The sequence below is a fragment of the Empidonax traillii genome, unplaced genomic scaffold (assembly GCF_003031625.1).
Source record: "Empidonax traillii isolate 1590-97213 ecotype Southwest subspecies unplaced genomic scaffold, ASM303162v1 scaffold161:size1573837, whole genome shotgun sequence".
Classification (NCBI taxonomy): domain Eukaryota; kingdom Metazoa; phylum Chordata; class Aves; order Passeriformes; family Tyrannidae; genus Empidonax; species Empidonax traillii.
Window position 1 is genome coordinate 1533619 of NW_020955354.1, and position 18251 is coordinate 1551869.

General features: G+C 42.5%; 1 protein-coding gene across 4 annotated transcripts in view; it reads left to right on the forward strand.

Annotated features, from left to right (window-relative positions):
- The window catches only part of SEMA5B (semaphorin 5B), a 197427-nt gene extending 179536 nt beyond the window's left edge, over window positions 1–17891 (forward strand). For 3 of the 4 annotated variants that reach the window (XM_027885113.1, XM_027885112.1, XM_027885115.1), the window contains one exon: window positions 13868–17891. In XM_027885113.1, the coding sequence (XP_027740914.1) occupies window positions 13868–14023 (156 nt within the window). In that variant the 3' untranslated portion in view covers window positions 14024–17891. Of the gene's footprint in view, window positions 1–13328; window positions 13399–13867 lie in introns of all 4 variants that reach the window. The other variant, XM_027885114.1, reaches the window with a different exon arrangement.
- Window positions 17892–18251: the final 360 nt, after the last annotated feature.

An 18251-nucleotide genomic window follows, 5' to 3' on the forward strand; every position in this document is an offset into this window, starting at 1 on the left:
TATGCACAAGCCTATTATTTTCCATTCTTTGATAATGGAAACAAACCTTCTGCAACCATCTTTAGTTTGTTTTCATCTTGAAATATCTCCGCTCTCCAACCAGCAGGTGAACACTGTAGAAAGTTTGGCAGTGTTACATTCAAATGTACAGCACTGAATGCAAACTTATAAATCAAGGTGAATTTTATATGAAGGCAGATTTTAGTGAAGGAAGTGCTAGCTGATAGGAGCCTTGTTGGACATTCAGCACAGCAATGCAGTAATGCAGATCAGATGTAAATATCATACATAACAGCGACCTATTGATCGTTTAGCGGATGCTAACTTGCATAGCCAGTGTTTTGCAGAAGCGTGTTTTATTTTTTTTGGCTTCTTTTCCCTTCTTGCTTTGCTTTCTGACAAATACTGTGAGGTTTATTATTAGCTATTTTAGCCATGATGTCTTAAAATATTTCATGCGTATGCATTTACCAGCAAAACGTTGATTTTGATTTGGTATTCATAGATCGTAGGGGAGAGACCTTTTGGGTCACCTAATAAGCAGTTCATGTTTCATTAATTGGTTGCAGTTCAAACAGCACTCTGACAATATTGAAGACTGTGCAGAACAAAAGCGTAATGAAATAAAAATTATCTGCTCTTCACATTTTGGCATGACGGGTTACAGAACCACCTACAACCTTCCCGGTACTGCCATGCCGATTAGTTAATAACTGACTATCAAAGCAGTGAGGAGATCCTCTTTTTTAACATCTTGCTTTAGCTACTCAATGCTTTATGTGAGTTACTCATTGGACTCATGCTGATGGAAAGCCAGATGATCCTGAAGTAGAAGCAGGAGGATGCAGGGTCAAGATTGAGCCCTTGTGAATTAGAGGAGTTCTTGGAACAGCCACACATGGAGAAAGGGTTTGGACTGAACTTCTTCCTATTGCTAAATCCTCTGCCAGTAAAGAGAGCCAACATTTTATTCTACATAGGATTTGGACAAAGGCGTCTGCATATTGGTCCAAATCCAAAATCCAATGGCCTTTGGATCAGGCCAGATGGGATCGGCGAGAAATCTAAGTTTGTAGGATGGTTATGATGATGATTTTGCAGATTTTCTTTGCAATTGTGCTAGACAGACTTCCCTCTGTCCTTCCTTCCTTAAACACAGCTTTAGTCATGAGTCTCACAGGCAAACTCCCTGTGCTGATGCCTCAAATAAACTGAGGAAGCACCTGAGCATTACATCTGCTCTGGCATCAGCACTGCTCTCGTAGAAGCCGAGGGCCAAAGACTGAAGCAATGCAGTCATTTGTGTCAAGGATTAAATTTATTGTGGGAAAAGATGAGGTGAGAACTGAGAGAGATTGCAGGATATGGCAATAAAAAAGGGAATCGAAGTGTTTGATGTATCACTTGATACCTGAATTTTCTAGGACAATAGAACAATGCACATTAATTTCAACAGGAATGTGAGTCCTGCACTTGCCTAAAATTATACTGCAAATATAGATGAAGCTACCAGAAAATGGGGGGAATATTCAGTAGATCACTTGCGACTGTATAAATTAAAAGTTACAATAGATATTTTCTAATGAAGTGAGAACAATGCTGTTGGGAATCAAATGACTGCACAGCAGACACCCTCTGCGAAGGACTCTGGACCCTGTGATCCACACTTCATTGTTAACCCCAAATAATTCATGTCAGTAAAATACCAACAGAGAGAGAGAAAAAACAGAAACCAGTTCTGTCTTTGGAAGAAGAATCCTTCCGAATAAAACAACAAGCTGGATGTTTGGTGTGGCTTTCAACATTGCAAAAAGCAGTAAAGCTCAGGGTATAGGAAAGTGAATCTCTGTATGGATTTTAAATGTCTCACTCTTGGTGATGGTCATTTTCATTGCTGCTGAAAATCACACCTCTTTTTATAGCAAGGAGAGCGCCAGTGGTTTAAGTTTAAATTGCTTTAACTGCTGTCAAGTGCCCTAGAGGAATGTTTGTCAAAGTCAGCCTTGGTCTCTGAGGATGTTTGCTTCTCCATGGAAAACTTTGTGTTTCAGTGTCCTGTCGTTGAATTTGATATGTTGCTACTTCGGCTGAAATTGGCTAACCCATTTAGTTCTGGTGATCACAGCACGTACACTGATAGCACTGTGCTATAAGCTTTCTTCTTTTCCCAGTGACCCTTTCACTGTGCATCATTCAAGCACCAGGAAGTGGCTCTAAAGTTCACATATAAGGCAGTAGTTGATGATACCCAACATTATGAATATGTTATCAACAGTCTCCCCTTAAGTATTTCTTTTAGCTCCATGGCATTTGAGAGAGAGATTTAGCTGATGTAATCAACTGGAGAAAATAAATACATCTCTCTCTCTATAAATAAATATAGTAAATCAGATTGAAATATAAATTGTTCCCAGGGAATTTCATGTTTAACAAAGGCTATTTCCCTTGAACAAAGTGGCATTTAAGAACATTAAATGCTTGAATGGTAGAGTACGTATTTTTAGTACTTACCATGAGTATAGTATTATTTGAAAAAGAATGGTAGGGGCAGGGGGTTGTATTGGCAAAGGAGTATTGTGCCCTTTCTTGTATGATCCTGCAGTTGCAAATATCACTTCAGGGGACTCTTGATTTGCATAATGCCTGCTATGAAGGGAAAGCAAGAGAGCTTACTGATGGGGAAAAAAGGATTAAGTGGTGCGTCTCAGTCAAAATCTATTAGTGTCTTTTCTTCCCTTTATATCATTGGCTCAAGTCAAATTGAGCAGTCAGGCGTGCCTGGAGGTGGGGCTGTCCTGGGATGATTGTGCCCAAAGAGGGATGTGCATCTCCTGGCACCGTCCCCACCCCATGGCAGCAGGGGCTCAGTGGGTTGCTGTGTGTGAGTCACAGATATTGCACTCTCATAGATAAAGTATTTAAGAGTAGGGGAGACTGCCAGTTCAGATCTGAATGTTACCTTGCTCCTGCTCCCTCTGGGATACTGAGCAGATGCTCACAAGGGCCCCCAATGGGAATTGGGTCCCCGCTCCATCTGTTTTTCATGCAAACCCTCATTTCTTCACAGGGCTGTTGCTGCTCCCTGTAGGGTGGGAATCCTCATTGTTCCCTCTTCCTCACCATTTTGAGAGAGTCTGGCTTTTGGGATGACTTTTTGTTTTCCTCTTTAAACCATATTGAGAAGTTTTGACACTGGGGGTAGATGCTTCATATTAATCCTGTCATGTTTTTCTTTATTGACTCAGCCTTCTCTGCTCCTCCTTTACAACCAGGCATATCTCCTTTACACCCAGGTTAGGGATGTGCTCTGCCTTCTCACAGGCTGGGCTAGTCATCATAGGTGCTCACACAAGCCTTTCTTTGGAGTAGTGGTACTGCAGCTGTGATAATCTGTTTGTAGGCAGACAAGTTTTCGTTTGTTTTTAATTAGATCAATGAGCATAGCTGGAAAAGCTGGCAGGTTTTTGAACATGTGAACTGCTATTTCAGAACTGCAGACAGACAGATGTGTTCAAAAGTTTATCTGATTTTTCCAGCTACATTAATTGCTCTAATGACTGATATTAGCTTTTTCTTGCAATTTTTGCCTTTCCTAATTTCTCTGAGGTTGACATGTACATGCCTGCTCCCATCCAGCTGTGCTGGAAGAAGGAGAATTAAATGAAGAACTGCTGGAATGGGAATAACAAATTTACACTGGACTGGCTGCTGTGTACTTACATGACTTCCCTCTACTGGTCAGCAGAGGAATATTTCAAATATACCCTCGCCTCATTTGCTAGAAGTTAATGGTTCTCCCTTGGTCCAGGTGATTGAAGTGATTCTCCACTCCTTGTCTCCTCAGAACTCTGGCTAACAGTGTTATGTGCATTAGCTGAACTGGGAAATCCTCATTGCTGCCAAGATGTGCAGGAGGAATTAATTATGTGTTTGCAGAAGAGTTTAAAGGGAGCCATGAAAGAGGCAGGGAGCTAAAGCGAAGGGAGAGGGTAATATTAGACAAACAATAAATACCAGAAAACATATAACCTTTGTGCTACACTTGGAGAGGAGCTGCCTCGCGATTCTTCTGGAACAGTTCCACTTGCAAATAATAGATTTTTAAGTAGAATTATAAAGAAATGGAGCTGCATGCATAGAAAATAAATATAGCAATGTCAGTATTCAGGACTAGAGCTCAACATCTAGAATGTGTTTGGCAGCTCTGAGCGAGGACAGATGAAACACCTGAGCTTTTTTTTTTCTGAACCATGACTGCCCTGTCCTAAAGAATAATTGAGAGCTCAGGCTGCTCAGGATGCACTGACTGATGCCATGGCACAAGCTGCACAAGCTGTGGCAACACTACAGCCCTTGCCACTTTTCCCTGGTGCACCATTTTTATATGCATGATAGATTTGGCATAGGGAAAGCGGCAGTAACCCTGCCTGCATTCCCATATAGCTGGGGGAATCCTCATTAAGTCAGCTCTAATATCGTCCTGAGATTTGGCACAAAGCATGTGAATAAAGAAAAGAACTGAAAATCTGCGGATGAAGGAATCTAGATGGACCGTATCCCAGAGGCTGTGAGAACCAGCTAATGAACAACTCCAATTACCTTTATAAATATCATGGATCTTGGGCAAACCCCCAGTGCCATGAAATGCAAAAGTAATACAAAAGTGTTTGTGAGAAAGCAGGCCAATTTCCTCCCTGCTAATTGAGTCACTGTTAAGCTACAAAAGTCCAATGCTCTGAAGTCACACAAGTAGCTCCAGTAAGTCTGTGTGGGAAACGCCAGTTTGATTTGGGGATAAGACAAAACATCTGTAAGCGTACAGGCCCACAATCACTAGAGTATGCCTGGACCTTCCCCATTCAACAAAACGTATCAATGGGGTGTTAAATCCTGCTTCATCTGTAAAATTTGGCAGTCAGGGCCATACTAGAGAGTGAAACCAGGAGAAACAAATGGGATTGACTTGACTATACTTTCAGTTACAGCGATGGAAACTCATTGAAACAAATCTCTGTCAGTATTAATATGCAGGCAGATCGGAATTAATATTTGAGAGGCAGCATATCACATACCCTGATGAAATCAAAGGTGGTTGGGCTGAACTGACAACTGAGCAAGAAGAAATCAAACATAATCTCTTTTTGCAGAGTTTTAGCATTGGGGAATGAAGGGAAAGCATGAAACTGAGCATGAATCTGCATAAGGGCAGATTCTCAGCTGGTTGAAGATGTAGCTTCACTGTCCCATAGGTCTAAAGAAAAGAGGGTGGTATCGGTGTCTTAAATAATCTTGTGATGTATAAGTAGAAATTGGCTTGGACAGGAATGCTGCTGTAGAGATTGAAACTTGGCTAATGGACTGTGAACATCGGGCAGTTGTTAATGGGAACAAAGAGGGCTGTGGGGAGGAGCTGTTTGGGGCACTGCAAGCAGTAATGCAAGGTTTGGCTTTATTTAATATCTTCATTAACAAGCTTGGAGAGAGTGCAGTCAGTGTGTTAATTAAACTAGCAGAAGATATTAAATTGGGAGGTGTGTCAAAAAAACAGCCACTGGTATAGAAATAATGGGAAATGACCTGAGGAGGTTACAAATGTAGAGAGGAAATAGCAAGGTGAGATGTAACATGGGGAGAAAATGAAGCAATCTCGAGGAAAATAATCAAAACGCAGCTATTTACAGAGTGGGAGAATTTGGAAAGCAGTAAGACTAGGAGAGACTGAATGAAGTTAGCAGATGGCAAATTAGGCCCAATTTTTACTTTTATTTTTATTTTTACTACTTTTTTCTTTTCACCGCTGCAGTTACACCTTTGCAATTCTCAATCCCAGCGTAGTGCTGGGGGCTGGCACCAGGCTGCATGACTTGTGTTGGTAATTCACCAGAACAAGCAGCTCTGAGGCCATCTGAAAACTTAAGGCTGCTTGCTGCAGTACAACTGCACGAGGCAGTGAGAGCTGCCTCCCCCAGACAGCCTCACCAGGTACCATCAGCTGAAGCCCAGTATAGCCCAGTGCTCCGAACTATCATCTGCACCCAAGGTGATCTATTTGTCTTAGTTTTAGAGGGCCACATTAGGACTGTGGTGAATTTATCTGAATACTAGAGCATGTGCAGGAGCATGTGGTGTAGTTCAGCTGATGACCCTCTGCAGTTATGCTGTTGTATATGTGGGGGCAAATACCAAGGGTACAGGAGTGCAGCAAGGAGAGAGTTTGCACCTTCCCACACAGCTGAGATCATGTCTGATACGTCTGTGCACCAGCGAAACTGGGAAGCAGTTGGGGCAGCCCTGAATTCCTCTTTTGTGTCTGAATACCACGTCATGGGTGTTGCCACCACCAAATCATAGGCAAGCCAGGGATAAACAGCAAGCTTTAGGCTAGACACCTGCACTTGCCAGTGGGATGGTTTCCATCAACTCCTCAGATTTCAGTTTCCAGTTCAGAAAAATACTTGTTTGCCTTACTATTACGTGCAGTTAGTTTTGCCATCTTACTCATGTGCCTAAAGTCAGAGATGTGCCAAAGCATCTTTCTGACAATGGTCCTTTATGTTGCCAACTCTGAAGGTTTTTATAAGCTTAAAATGGCAGTAATATAACTTCACTCCCTCCTAAGTACAAGGATAAAATAGCTATTTTCAAACAGCTATAGATAACTGTAGCTATTCATTTTCTTATAATTGAATGTTAGTTCTATTGTCAACCTGAGCACATCTACAGATGCTGCCATCATTTGGGGGTTGCTTAATTTATTTACCAATAACAGTGAACAAAGAATTTCCAGTCTGAAAATATGGTAAGCTCCCATCCAAAAAGAACATGAAATCATAAGTTTAGTGTCCCAGTGGGATTTTTTTGTATCTCATTTCGAGAGGAATAACCTTCTTATATAGAAAATAGGTTCCTCATCTGTCTATCTACACTTCACTGTAAATCCTGCAAACAGCCTTATTGAATTAATCAGAAGAAACTCAGTGCATAAACCCTGGCCACTGCTACTTTTGACTTCATGTAGGCAGAGCTTAAGAGATTTTATAAAAGCATCAGGTGAGATAGTTTGCTTAGTGTAAGACACTAAGCAAGTTTTTAAGAAAGATCAGAAAGGAGAATCATTTGAGTCTTAAAAATCACTCCTAGCTTGGAGTAAATACATGGGTCTCATAAGGTCTTTCTGGCAACTTTCCATCTTTCCAGGGTTATTTGTAATGCATAGCTTGAGAGGCACAGCAGTGTTGTGGCATCCAGTTGATCAGAAGAAAGGGAGCATGTGGGTGGGCCAGACGTCATGTATTTTCTTGGTGTCAATTATTGCCAAAAGAGGTTATTTTAGTTGTATGGTTTATTTTGTTGAAATGTAATTATTATGCTAATTATTTCCAAATTTACTGGTTAATTATAATTCTGAGATCTCTGCCTTCTTACTTCCAGAGATGTACAAGCTGTGGGAAATGTTTCATAATATTAATATATTTCCACAACCCTAAGTAATTTGGCTAACGTTCCTACAATGCAAAATGTAACATCCTTTAAAAACAAGGCATGGCTAGCTCCATAAAACAGCTAATCTGCATCAAAAAGGCATTTTACTCAATCTGGTTTCACTGCAAGAAGCAAACGACTTAAAAGAAGCACAAAAGAACCTAAACGTTGGATCTTGGCTTCATTACATCACTGCGCAATTCCCTCATCCCTCCATTTTCCTGGAGAACGAGGGGGTGTAATGGCCATCCCACTGTTGCTACAGGAGGTCTCTTGGATGCTGTTCCAAGGAAAATTGGAAAGCCTCTCTCGATTCTTTTAGGGATAATTGTGTGACTGAGTTCAGCGGAAAGGTTGTCCTTGAAATCTGCAGAGGCAGGATGCACGTGGGCTTCATTTGGATTTACTAGGAGGAGTGGGTTGGCTGCAAAGTTGCTGTCTCCTACCTCGACCCTGATTTTAGATCTTTGTGTGTGTCCACAGTGGATGACCAGTGATGGGAGTTGTTACCTCTGGTGCCTGCACTGTCTCTGTGATGAAGGCAAGGGGAAGCTTTTCTTTGTAGAGCGTAGGACGTTCAGCATTACAAACAAACTTTCAAGATGCAAACTTGTAACTGTGCAGCCCTGGCACAGGTGACACATCTCGGATGAGTCATGGCCATTGGAAAGGTGCACTCTGCACTGTTCGGTCTCTTCAGAGGTTAAAGTGGTGGCAACCATAAATCTGGACAGAGTGGTTTGAAGCTGTCCTTGAAGGTCTCCCTGCTTTTTCTTTCTTTTTTATGTTTTTAAAGAGGAAAGTGTCCCAGGTGGGAGGTGGAAGAACTGAAATTATACACCCATCGACAGGGAAATAGTGGAGAAACTGGGAGGCTGAGGGAATTTTCCTTGCTCACTGACTTCACTGGGACTATGGTGATGCATAGCTGGTAAAGATTAACCTAAAAAACTCCTGGGAAACTTGCTGACTTTTCCTCCGCACCACCCCCAAAATAGAAAAGAAGATCTGGAGCTCAGAGAGAATGCTGAGCTCTGAAAAAGCTCTGAGTGCTTTCTACATGAGTAGGTTAAGGAAATCTTGCCATCAAATGTTACCCTGCGGGAACTACATTATTCCCCTTATTTTGGTATTAATTGTGTGTGTATCAGATGATTTTAGAAGTATCCTTTTCACTTTAACTTCTCAAAAAATATATGGAATTCCTTTTAATTGGGAGTGGGGAGATGTTCATCTTCTTTTTAAATCAAGTTTTGAAATTTTCATGACTTTATATTGAACATTGGAACATTTGATATGTTTATGTGTGTAAGAAATGTTTATGCAGCTTATACTTGCAGCTGTAGGATGGGAGTAGTACTGCAAGTCCCACACTGTTACATGCAAAGATGTTTTGATACATCTGGGAGAATGTAAGCAAGAAGGTCAGTGGATAATGACTTAATGATTTGGAGCAGAAGCAGAATTTTGGGGAGTAGTTGCAAGGCCTTGCTGGAGAAAAAGGAACAAATGGAAAATCTGAATGATGGCTGAGGCTAAAAATATCAATGGAGAAAGCTGAACAAAGTTAAATGTATGCATATGGTACAATACAGTCATGTTTAACACATTTGGCTGTACCTCGGGAGAAACAGCCTGCAATTCCATGTCAATGTTCTGCCTCCGGTGTTTATTCCGGGAGGCAGAGCCCAACACAAGGGAGATATCTGTAACCCTTCCCTTCGGACTCTTCCAGTTCTAATTGCTAATACACAAGCATGAGTGATCACAAGTTGTTCATATAGTTCTGTAAATATTGAAAGACTCAGGATTCTGTTGTGCTTGGCATAGACATGCAATTCACTGACAACAAGACTGGACCTTTTGGTTAGTTGACAGATCATGTATACTGGAGCGAGCTGCTGCTCTTTTACATTCTCTTAAAGCCATAACCATCTTAGTCCATCAGAAAACATCCCTGCTCAACAAAGCAGAATTCCTGGATCATAGATTTTTAAAAATTATATTAGTCATATGGCAATGCAGCATAGTCAAAAGTCATTTAAAGAAAGCAGTTAAGTTGTGCCTGCTTTTGAGTGATCTGCCTGGTTGGGTTAGTGCGAGCAAGTGACTTACCTTCTGCTAGCAGGTCCTTGAATTGAGGTTAGTGGTGAACAGACCAGAGGAAAAAGCTTTTATTAAATATGCTGAGATGGCATGGGTCATACTGGAAGGGAGGAAGCAGGTAAAAGAACTAGTTAGTAGTTGAATGGAGCACTTTTTCTAAGCACATCCCACAGGGTTTCATATTAGCTTGAAGTCTAGACTCACTTTTTATGGGGAATATTATGCTTGCACAAATACCAGAAACTTCTTTTTTCTCAAGGCAGGATAGGACCACAATGAGGGCCTGAAATACATTTTCCTCAGTGTTTGAAATACATTGTGTGTACGGCACAGAGATTTTGCAGCATGTACTGTTGCAGCAGTAAACGTTGGTCAGACTTTTGGTTCTATCTGCTTACTGAGCAGACAGTCTAAAAGGTTGTAGCTGCTGTCAAGGGGAGTCAGTAGTGTTTCATATGGGAGGGAGCAGACAGCAAGGGGAGAATGCAGGTTGAGTGTCAGGAAAAATGTCGTCAGTGAGGTCTGGAGGGTGCTCAGATGAGTAACATGTCTCCTTGGAGGATGCAGGAGGGCTCACGTTGCAAAGCCAAGTCTCCTTTCCTTCTCTGAAAGCTCTAGTGAGGACACCCTGAGCTCCAGTGCTTGCTGTGCTGCGTCAGCCACTGATCAGTCCCTGCAAAAGCCTTTTAGGAGGACTGGTTGGTATTGTCTTCAGCAACCACTTCTTGGCCCCTGTAATAGTGGGGACTTGGCTCAGAGGTGACTGAGGTGGAGACGCAGGAGTTGGGCTGGGAGCCAGGGTGTGTTCTGTGTTCGATTGCGTGTTTGTTTGTGTTTGCACAACTGTAGTTGTGCAGTGGTGATGACTCCTGCCTTTCTTTTTGGGGCTGACGAGTATTGGTGGGAACACCTGTGGGTGCAGCAGGCTGTTCTCATCCCCACAGTAACTCCAGTGAGTTCAGGGTGTCGGGAGGCTCTGACCTTGATGGCATAACACACATAACGTTGGGGAAATATCTTCTGAAGGGAAGGTTGTTGGCCATCTCTGTACTGTCACAGCACTGCAGGATGGGAGCAGGGATTAAAGCTCTGAGTAAAGCAGCACGTGAGTCCACCCAGAGAGATTTAACTGCACACACCCCTTCTCCTGCAGTGAATGCATGAGTGTGTCTGTGTACATCTCTAAATTCATTGCTGCCTAATTTCCCTTCTTCAAAATACCAACCAATTTCTAGTGCCAAGGAACATAATAATCTATTTATTAAAATGAGACAGACAGTAAGTTTGTGTGGGGAAATGGGAAGGCAGTGCACATTGATCATGCTGATTTAGGACAGTACTGCCATCACAGCATTTCCGGAGATAAATTATTTGCAGCTAATTGCATTGTAAATTCCACAAACCATTGTCGTAAGGTATTTTCCCTAAGATACAAGCCCTCCATCAAAAATAAACCAAAAAGAGCAAAGGACCAGTTGTGGGGTTTTTCCTAATTAGGTATTATATGAAAATAAGAAGAGAGAGAGGGGAAAAATGCAAATCATGTTAATTAAATGCTACATCTGTTGTAGTGGGCTAGTTTTGAATACTATGGGACATGTTGAAACTCATATAGATTTTCCATCTGAAAGCCAAAAGAATTGAGTCCTGAGGTCTTTATCCTTGGATCAAGACAGTTCTGAACTATTCCAGGTCAGAATTTTGATGTCACTAAGTTTCAGACATGGTACTCCTGGCATGTCATGAATCTTAACCATCCCAAAAAGTGACCCAGACAAGGCTTGGATACTGGACCACCTTCAAGAGAGCCCAGAGAAACTGCAGAAGTGGGATTCAGCCTCCTCCTCCTGCTGTGGCAGACTGTGGCCATGGAGTTATGGTGCCTACTGTGGGTATCCTGGGCTAGAAACACCAACAGGAAACAGCATTCATTGTGTACAGCTGATATGAACACCCGGGGGGTTCACCAGAGAGCAGTTCCCCCAAATACTCAGTGGTAGTACTTAGTAAAGTGCATTTTTCCAGGGAGCTCAAAGGTTTTTCTCAAGCTGAGTCAGAAGATGCAGAAGCAGAGAGCAGTTAATTGGATTTCCCAAGGAAGCACAGCAAGCAGGGGAGGACTGAGGACTTCCATGTTTCCCAGGCTCCAGCAAAAAGCATCTGACTGTTGTCCCCACTACCTTAATATTTTTTCAGGTGACTGGGAGCAAAGCATGACATTTCTTTTCTTTCATATTGAAGGGCACAAATTCTCATTCTTTGAAAATATTTGTCACAGCATGCCTATACAAATTCTCTCCTTGGTTCTTACAACTGTTGTGCTGTGGGCTCATTTTAGAGACTCCAGGCAGGGAGACATTGCTGTCAGACCAGGAGGGGGCTGAGTCTCTTCCAGCTTTCATGGCTGAGATGTTTCAGGCAGTGCTCATTTCTGAAAAACTTATTCGGTTGTTCAGCAATTGGGAAATTTCTTTGCAGGATCCTTTTGTCATAGGAAAGTTTTTCCTCCTAATGTCTTGAATGAAACTGGGAGTTGTTAGCTCCCAGGGTAGCTGTAGCTGTCAATCTGCTATCTGATTAGAAGAAAGCATTTTCTTTTCTTCCTCCTCCTCTCCCCCTCCTCACACAGTAAAACGATTTGATTACGAAGAAATCGGGAGAATAATGTACTGCCTGTGGTCTTGTCTTTGAGCCTGGGGTAGCTGATCATTTCAGTGGTCACAGCTGGGATGTGGTTAAGCCCTGACCGTGCAATGGGCACATGCACAGCGTGAGACCCCACTTGCCAGCTGTAGCCTCCTAAAAGCTGGGCCTCCAGTGGTGTCAGGTCACCCCACTGCTGCTGGGGCTGAGGGGGCTCAGGGGCTACCCAGAAATTTTCATTTGCACCTGCCCTCACATAGAAAGGAGTCGTCTTCTTGCCTTTGACAGAACCACAATGCCTGAAATTGAGTTGACTGAAGTTAGATGGGTCAGGTAAAGCTCACGGAGGTGGGTTGTTCATGGACTTGAGCATTAGTTAATAAGTTTTCATCATGCCCTGAGCTGGGTCAGGTATGAGGTGTTTGTCTCAAGGGGGAACTGAGGTAAAGTGGTTCTCCCAGGAACGTTGAGTTGTGGCAGAACAACCATTAGGCCCCAGGATTGTTGCCTCATGAGATCTCTCCACTTCTGCTCCTGACAGGAGAGATGCTCCTACTGGGTTTAAACGTGCTGTTAATTAAATGAGCCCTGAACATAAGGATGCTGTAGCAGCACGCCTAGTGTTGGCTCCCAGATCAAAGGAGTGGGTTCTCTGCACAGCAGCCATTAAAGGTGCACTGCTCAGTGACAGAGATCTGAGATAGGTATAAGAAATTTAATCCAGGGGTAGTTGAAAAAAGTGTTATAAAAGTTCCTCGAACAAATTCATAGATGATAATGAGGTAAAAGAAAGTTCCATAGAATTACTGCAAACACACACATAAAATGTGATTTTATCCTTGTACATAGGTAACAGCTGGCATAGCAATGGGCTTTAATCTGGGGAGAGGGAGACTTCTGCTTGCTGGTGGGAAGAGGGGAGGGAGAAAAGAAACATTTCTAAATTTTTGTGGTAAAAGGGGCATTTGTCATTCTCATTTTTTATGTTATTGTTACCATCATTCTCATCATCACCAACAATTGTTACGTGGTTGTTAAATTTTTTGAGTAATTTTAGATTTTCCAAAAGTGACCATGATTTGTTACTTATACTGTAGCTTACAGAAGTGACACACTTAATATCGGGGGGTCCAAACCTGGATATCTACCAATGGAGATGGAGATCAGGTAAATGCACACCTGCTCTTCCAAAGAGAAAAGCTGCCTTTTGGCAACTGGTATGAGAGGGAGCTGCAGGCTGTACCATGAGCATTTTGGAAGAGGTTAGACTCAGTGCTGCCATTAATCACCAACCTTTGTGTAGGCCCAGCATGGTTTTGTGTGACAATGGTGTTTGGACGACACGCCATCTACCAGGAGACTCCAGGTCTCTGGAGAAGGCTCTGGGTTCCATCCCTAGCAGTAGCTGAGCACAGGTCCACTGCAGGAGACCTGGCAGGAGCTGTGATCCCACACAGACCAGCCCCGTAGCGAGTGCGAGGTACCCTCTTACTCTCCCAGCTGGAGGGAAGGTGGTGGTGGCCACAGCAGAGAGACCGTGATGGAGAAGGCAGGTGAGAGGGAGCTGTCTACAGGTAGAAAAGAGTAATTATGTAGCACTGTTGCCATGCCTGTCATCTCCTCTTCTCTTTTGCAGACACTTAACAAGAACAATTTGATACCAGACGACAGGACCAACTTCTACCCGTTGCAGCAAACCAATGTGTACACAACAACCTATTATCCCAGTACACTGAATAAATATGACTACAGGCCTGAGGCCTCCCCTGGAAGGACCTTTACCAACAGCTGATGATGGACAGATCCTACAGGACTGGATAACTTCCTATATGATTTTTTTTTTAATTGATTTTATGGACCAAATACCGGCCCAGCCTCTAGATGTAAATATTGTACAGTAGGGTCTTTTTTTTTTTCCTTTGGTTAATTGTATTTCTTGTAAACAGCACATCTCCTTACAAGGACAAAAATGCATATGGACCATTCTGCAGAGCTTTTGTGGACATTTGGCTGGAGATGGCTCTTACTACTGCAACTGTTTATGGCAGGAAGATCAGTGTTGCTGTCCAAGGCCGACGTTGTCGAGGAGGGGGATGTGTGCTGGGCTTGGTGGCCACTGTGCAGCAGCACACAACACACAGGAGCACTCCAAGCAAGGCCAGAGGTGGCCTTCCTGGGGCAGGGGTGTCTGTCTGATGAAGAGCATCCTTCCTGAGCCAGGAGAGCAGTGGTGTGCTGGATGACACACAGCCTGTGAGACAGGCCAAACAGGACTCCATCGTGCCAACAACTTGAAGAACATTTTCTTTTCCTTTTTTTTTTTTTTATTTTTTGATTTTTTTTAATGTTTCTGGAAAAAAAAAAAGTAGTAACTTTCTAGGGCAGTGTTCCCTTTATCTTCAATAGAATCTTTTCATATTACAGGAAATACTCTCTGCAGCCTTCTTTGGTAATATGCAGTTCAGCTGATGAGAAACAACACACAAACAAAAGTGCATTATCCAAAGAAGCTTTCCAGAATGTTTCCAGTCTTAATTAAAAGAAAATTATACAGGCAGTGAGACACTGAGAAAAGTAAATGTTGGAGTAACATCGGAGACATGAACTTGGAGTGCCTAACAAACAAAGATGTTTATATCACTGGAAAAAGAGATGTGATGATTGCCGCACAAGAGCCATGGGCTTATTTTCTTTCTTCCTTTTTCTTTTTTTCTGAGACAGTGTTAACTCTTTTGTTCTAGCTTTGATCCTGATTGCGCCTGCCAGGAAAGGCAACCTTAGAGGCCATGCTCTTCTTGTGGGAAATCACCATGCTTTGGGCTAATATTTCCTCTTATTTTATTATTGGGTTTTAGTTCCTTTACTCTCAAAGAGTGAATAATTCTGACTTTGCAGGGGTAAGGTATTTTTATAAGGAATGTTTCCATAGTCTGACATGACCCAGAAAGTCTGCTGCACATTCTTATAGCGTCTTCCAGTGAAATCGTAACACAGCTGAGTAATGTGCATTGTTTGCCAATATTTCTTTAATTTTTCTGAGAAAAACAACCCAACAAACAAATGCTGCTGCAGCTATCGAAGTAAATTGGGGCGGTAGCATTATTAAACAGTATATCCAGCCTTGAAATGTAATTTTGTGTATGTGTGTGACTGTGTCTATAAGAACTGTATTAGTCTGATGCAGAAGCCATGTTGTCTACAACCAGATGTTTGTCTGACATAATTGTTTGGCAAAAAGGAAACTTATTGCTGGTGCTTAATGTACAGTTACATCCAGTGTGTTAGCAACGTGAACAAGTTCACCGCTGTTATCATTCAGTGTTTCTAAATATTTATAATGAACTCCTGATGCTAAGGATTTTAGAATGTCGCAATACAGAGCATGAGATAAAAGTACACCCTGAAATACGCATGAGCTCCATGTGGTCCTGAGCTTGGCTTTGTCGTCTGCATCTTACTCGAGCAGTTGCCATGCCCGTGCCTGGCCACTGCCCCGGCCGTGTTCCCAGCAGTCCTGTCTGTCTGTGCTTAATTCCAGATTTCGCTGTAAGCCGACATTGATTGTTGCTCAGTGCTGTTCCTTTGCAGTTGCTTTTTGGAAGTCCAGCTTGGGCTGTGTACTCAGCTCTTTCACGTAGGCAGCTGGTAGGAAATGAAGGAAGACTGTGTTGCTTGTGACAAGTATATTGCTTTTCCTGCAAGGAAGAACCAGCGTGGCTCTGTAAGCCTGTGTTATGGCAGTTTGACCAGAGGGCAAGTCTAAAAAAACCTCCCATTTTTTAATTACTTTGTTTGACTTTGGTTTGCAGTGATTGAAGGCTGTAGGGATATTTGGAATGGGGTGAGGTCCTTAGTACTGCCACGAAGACACCTTCGGCTCAGCAGTGCCCATCTTCAGCAGCTGCTCTTCTGGTTTAGCAGCTGATCCTGCTTCTGCTCTGGTCCCACCAGATGAAATAGAGGGAGCAGATGGAGAGAGAGGTGCTCTTAAATAGATTTAAGCTGATGCAGACCTAGGAGATCTGTCTGAAGCAACGTGCTGCAAGCCTCCAAGTAGGCACAGGGGTTCAGCACCTCTGACCCTCCATAGCAGCACAGCCAGGCAAGAGCAGCAGGAGTGAAACAGGAACACCAGGGAAGCAGGATACCACCGGTAGCAGGGACGAGCACCTGCAGAGAGGTTCTTCCCAGGCCCCTAAACTCCATTTGAGGAGCAGTGCCTCACGCCATGACAAGTTCACCCCGTCTCACTGAATTTCCACATCCTTCTCAGCAACACTAAGATCCTGATTTAAAGTAGTTCTAAGAAGTGTGTAGCCATGGGGTTGAAAATTATCATATTATCATATTAGACTATCAGGATGGGATTTCCCAGATTTAGTTTATGTGATTCAGGAGAAAACACTGGCTCCCAAGATCCTTCTAGCCATTGTAAAATCAAAACCGTCTCTGAGCTTCCCCTTCAGAAGATTCCCTGTATTGGCACACTCTGCAATTACCACGCACAAGGCTAGATTGCAGCTGGAGTTGGGGGGGATGTGAGCAAGTCAAACCTTGCAATTATCTCAATTTTTTTTTTCTTTCTCTTTCCCCCTCCCTGCCTCTAAACATTTTTTTTTCCCATTTTTGGCTTCACAGAATAACATGATGTAAACTGATTTCTTTTCCCAAAGTACCATATAGCAGATGAAATTATTTAAATGTTCAACTCACCAAGACAGGTGATTACTGCCATTGTGCTCAGGAGGTGGATATTGGAGACTATTGGAGGCAAGTGCTTTGAGGGTGATGCATGTGGTTATAGTTTCATCAGGACATTCCTTCTTACCAGCCATGCAAAGGGATTCAGCCCTTTTTCATATAATTGGCAATCACAGCAAGGGGCTGTAGTCTCCATTCGAGCAGAAAGCAGGATCCAGGAGAGAGTGAAAAAAAAGAAATCAGAACACTTATTACTCAATTAATGTTTGCAGGAGAGTGCAGTTCTTTAAGGACGATGTTAATGTGGTGTGAGAGTTGCATTTTTTATGAGCTCTCTAATGCGTGGCAGGTTAATGACACCATGTGCAGTGATATCTTGCAATCCAGGTAATTCAGAACCTTGAGCATCAGGTCTGTAATATCTGTATCAGTTTGAATTGCCCCTGCAACTGGATGTTAAACTTGCTAAAATTTCCTATTCCTAAAGCCATCTCCAAGTACACTGGAAATGCATTTCCTGTGGGAATATTGTTTTCCAAAAGACTCATATAATTTTTTTTCTTTTACTTCTAAGACAGAAGGGGAACCCTGAGCAGTTTCTGTGTAGGTCTGGAGACACTGTGTCTCTGCAAACCCTTTGGGTAGTATTCAGGTATACAGTGTGTGAAATATGATGGAAATCCTACAGCCAAGTGTGTAGTGGAAACATCTTTAATTAGGCCATTCTTTCTTTTTCCATGGAAGTGAAAAAAGCCAAAGGGGTGTGCATGATGGTGCTATCCAGGCTGTGTTGTGCTGTTGCTGTCAGGCTTTCCTTGAGCAGCTGTCACGCACCAGGAATACCTTGTGCTGCTCACTAACAAACAAACCACTTGATGATGAAACCATCACGTAAGAGGTGCTGTCGCTCTAAGGGTGCCTTTGAATGTTCCAGCATGTGAGCCAGGGCTGCTCTTAAATATATGAACTGAACATTTATTGTCTCACCACCACTGTTCCTAATGCCTTACGTTCAGAAAATGAAGTGTTTGGTTTGAAATCAACAGAGAGCAGGAATGGAGCCCGTGTCTGGCACAGACAATTTGATGCCTCCAGTGAGAATCTGATGTTCAGCCCACCTGGAGAGAAAACTGCTGTCCATTGAGATTGATTTATTCTTTGTACCAAAAGTAGTGGGGGAGAGTTATATATATATATATCTAAAAATATATATATAAAAAAATGTAAATGTAAAGTTTGTGTAACAACTTACTCTTTTTTTGTAACAGTGTATACATCTATCAGTGGATAGATACAGTATATATTTATAATATATACAT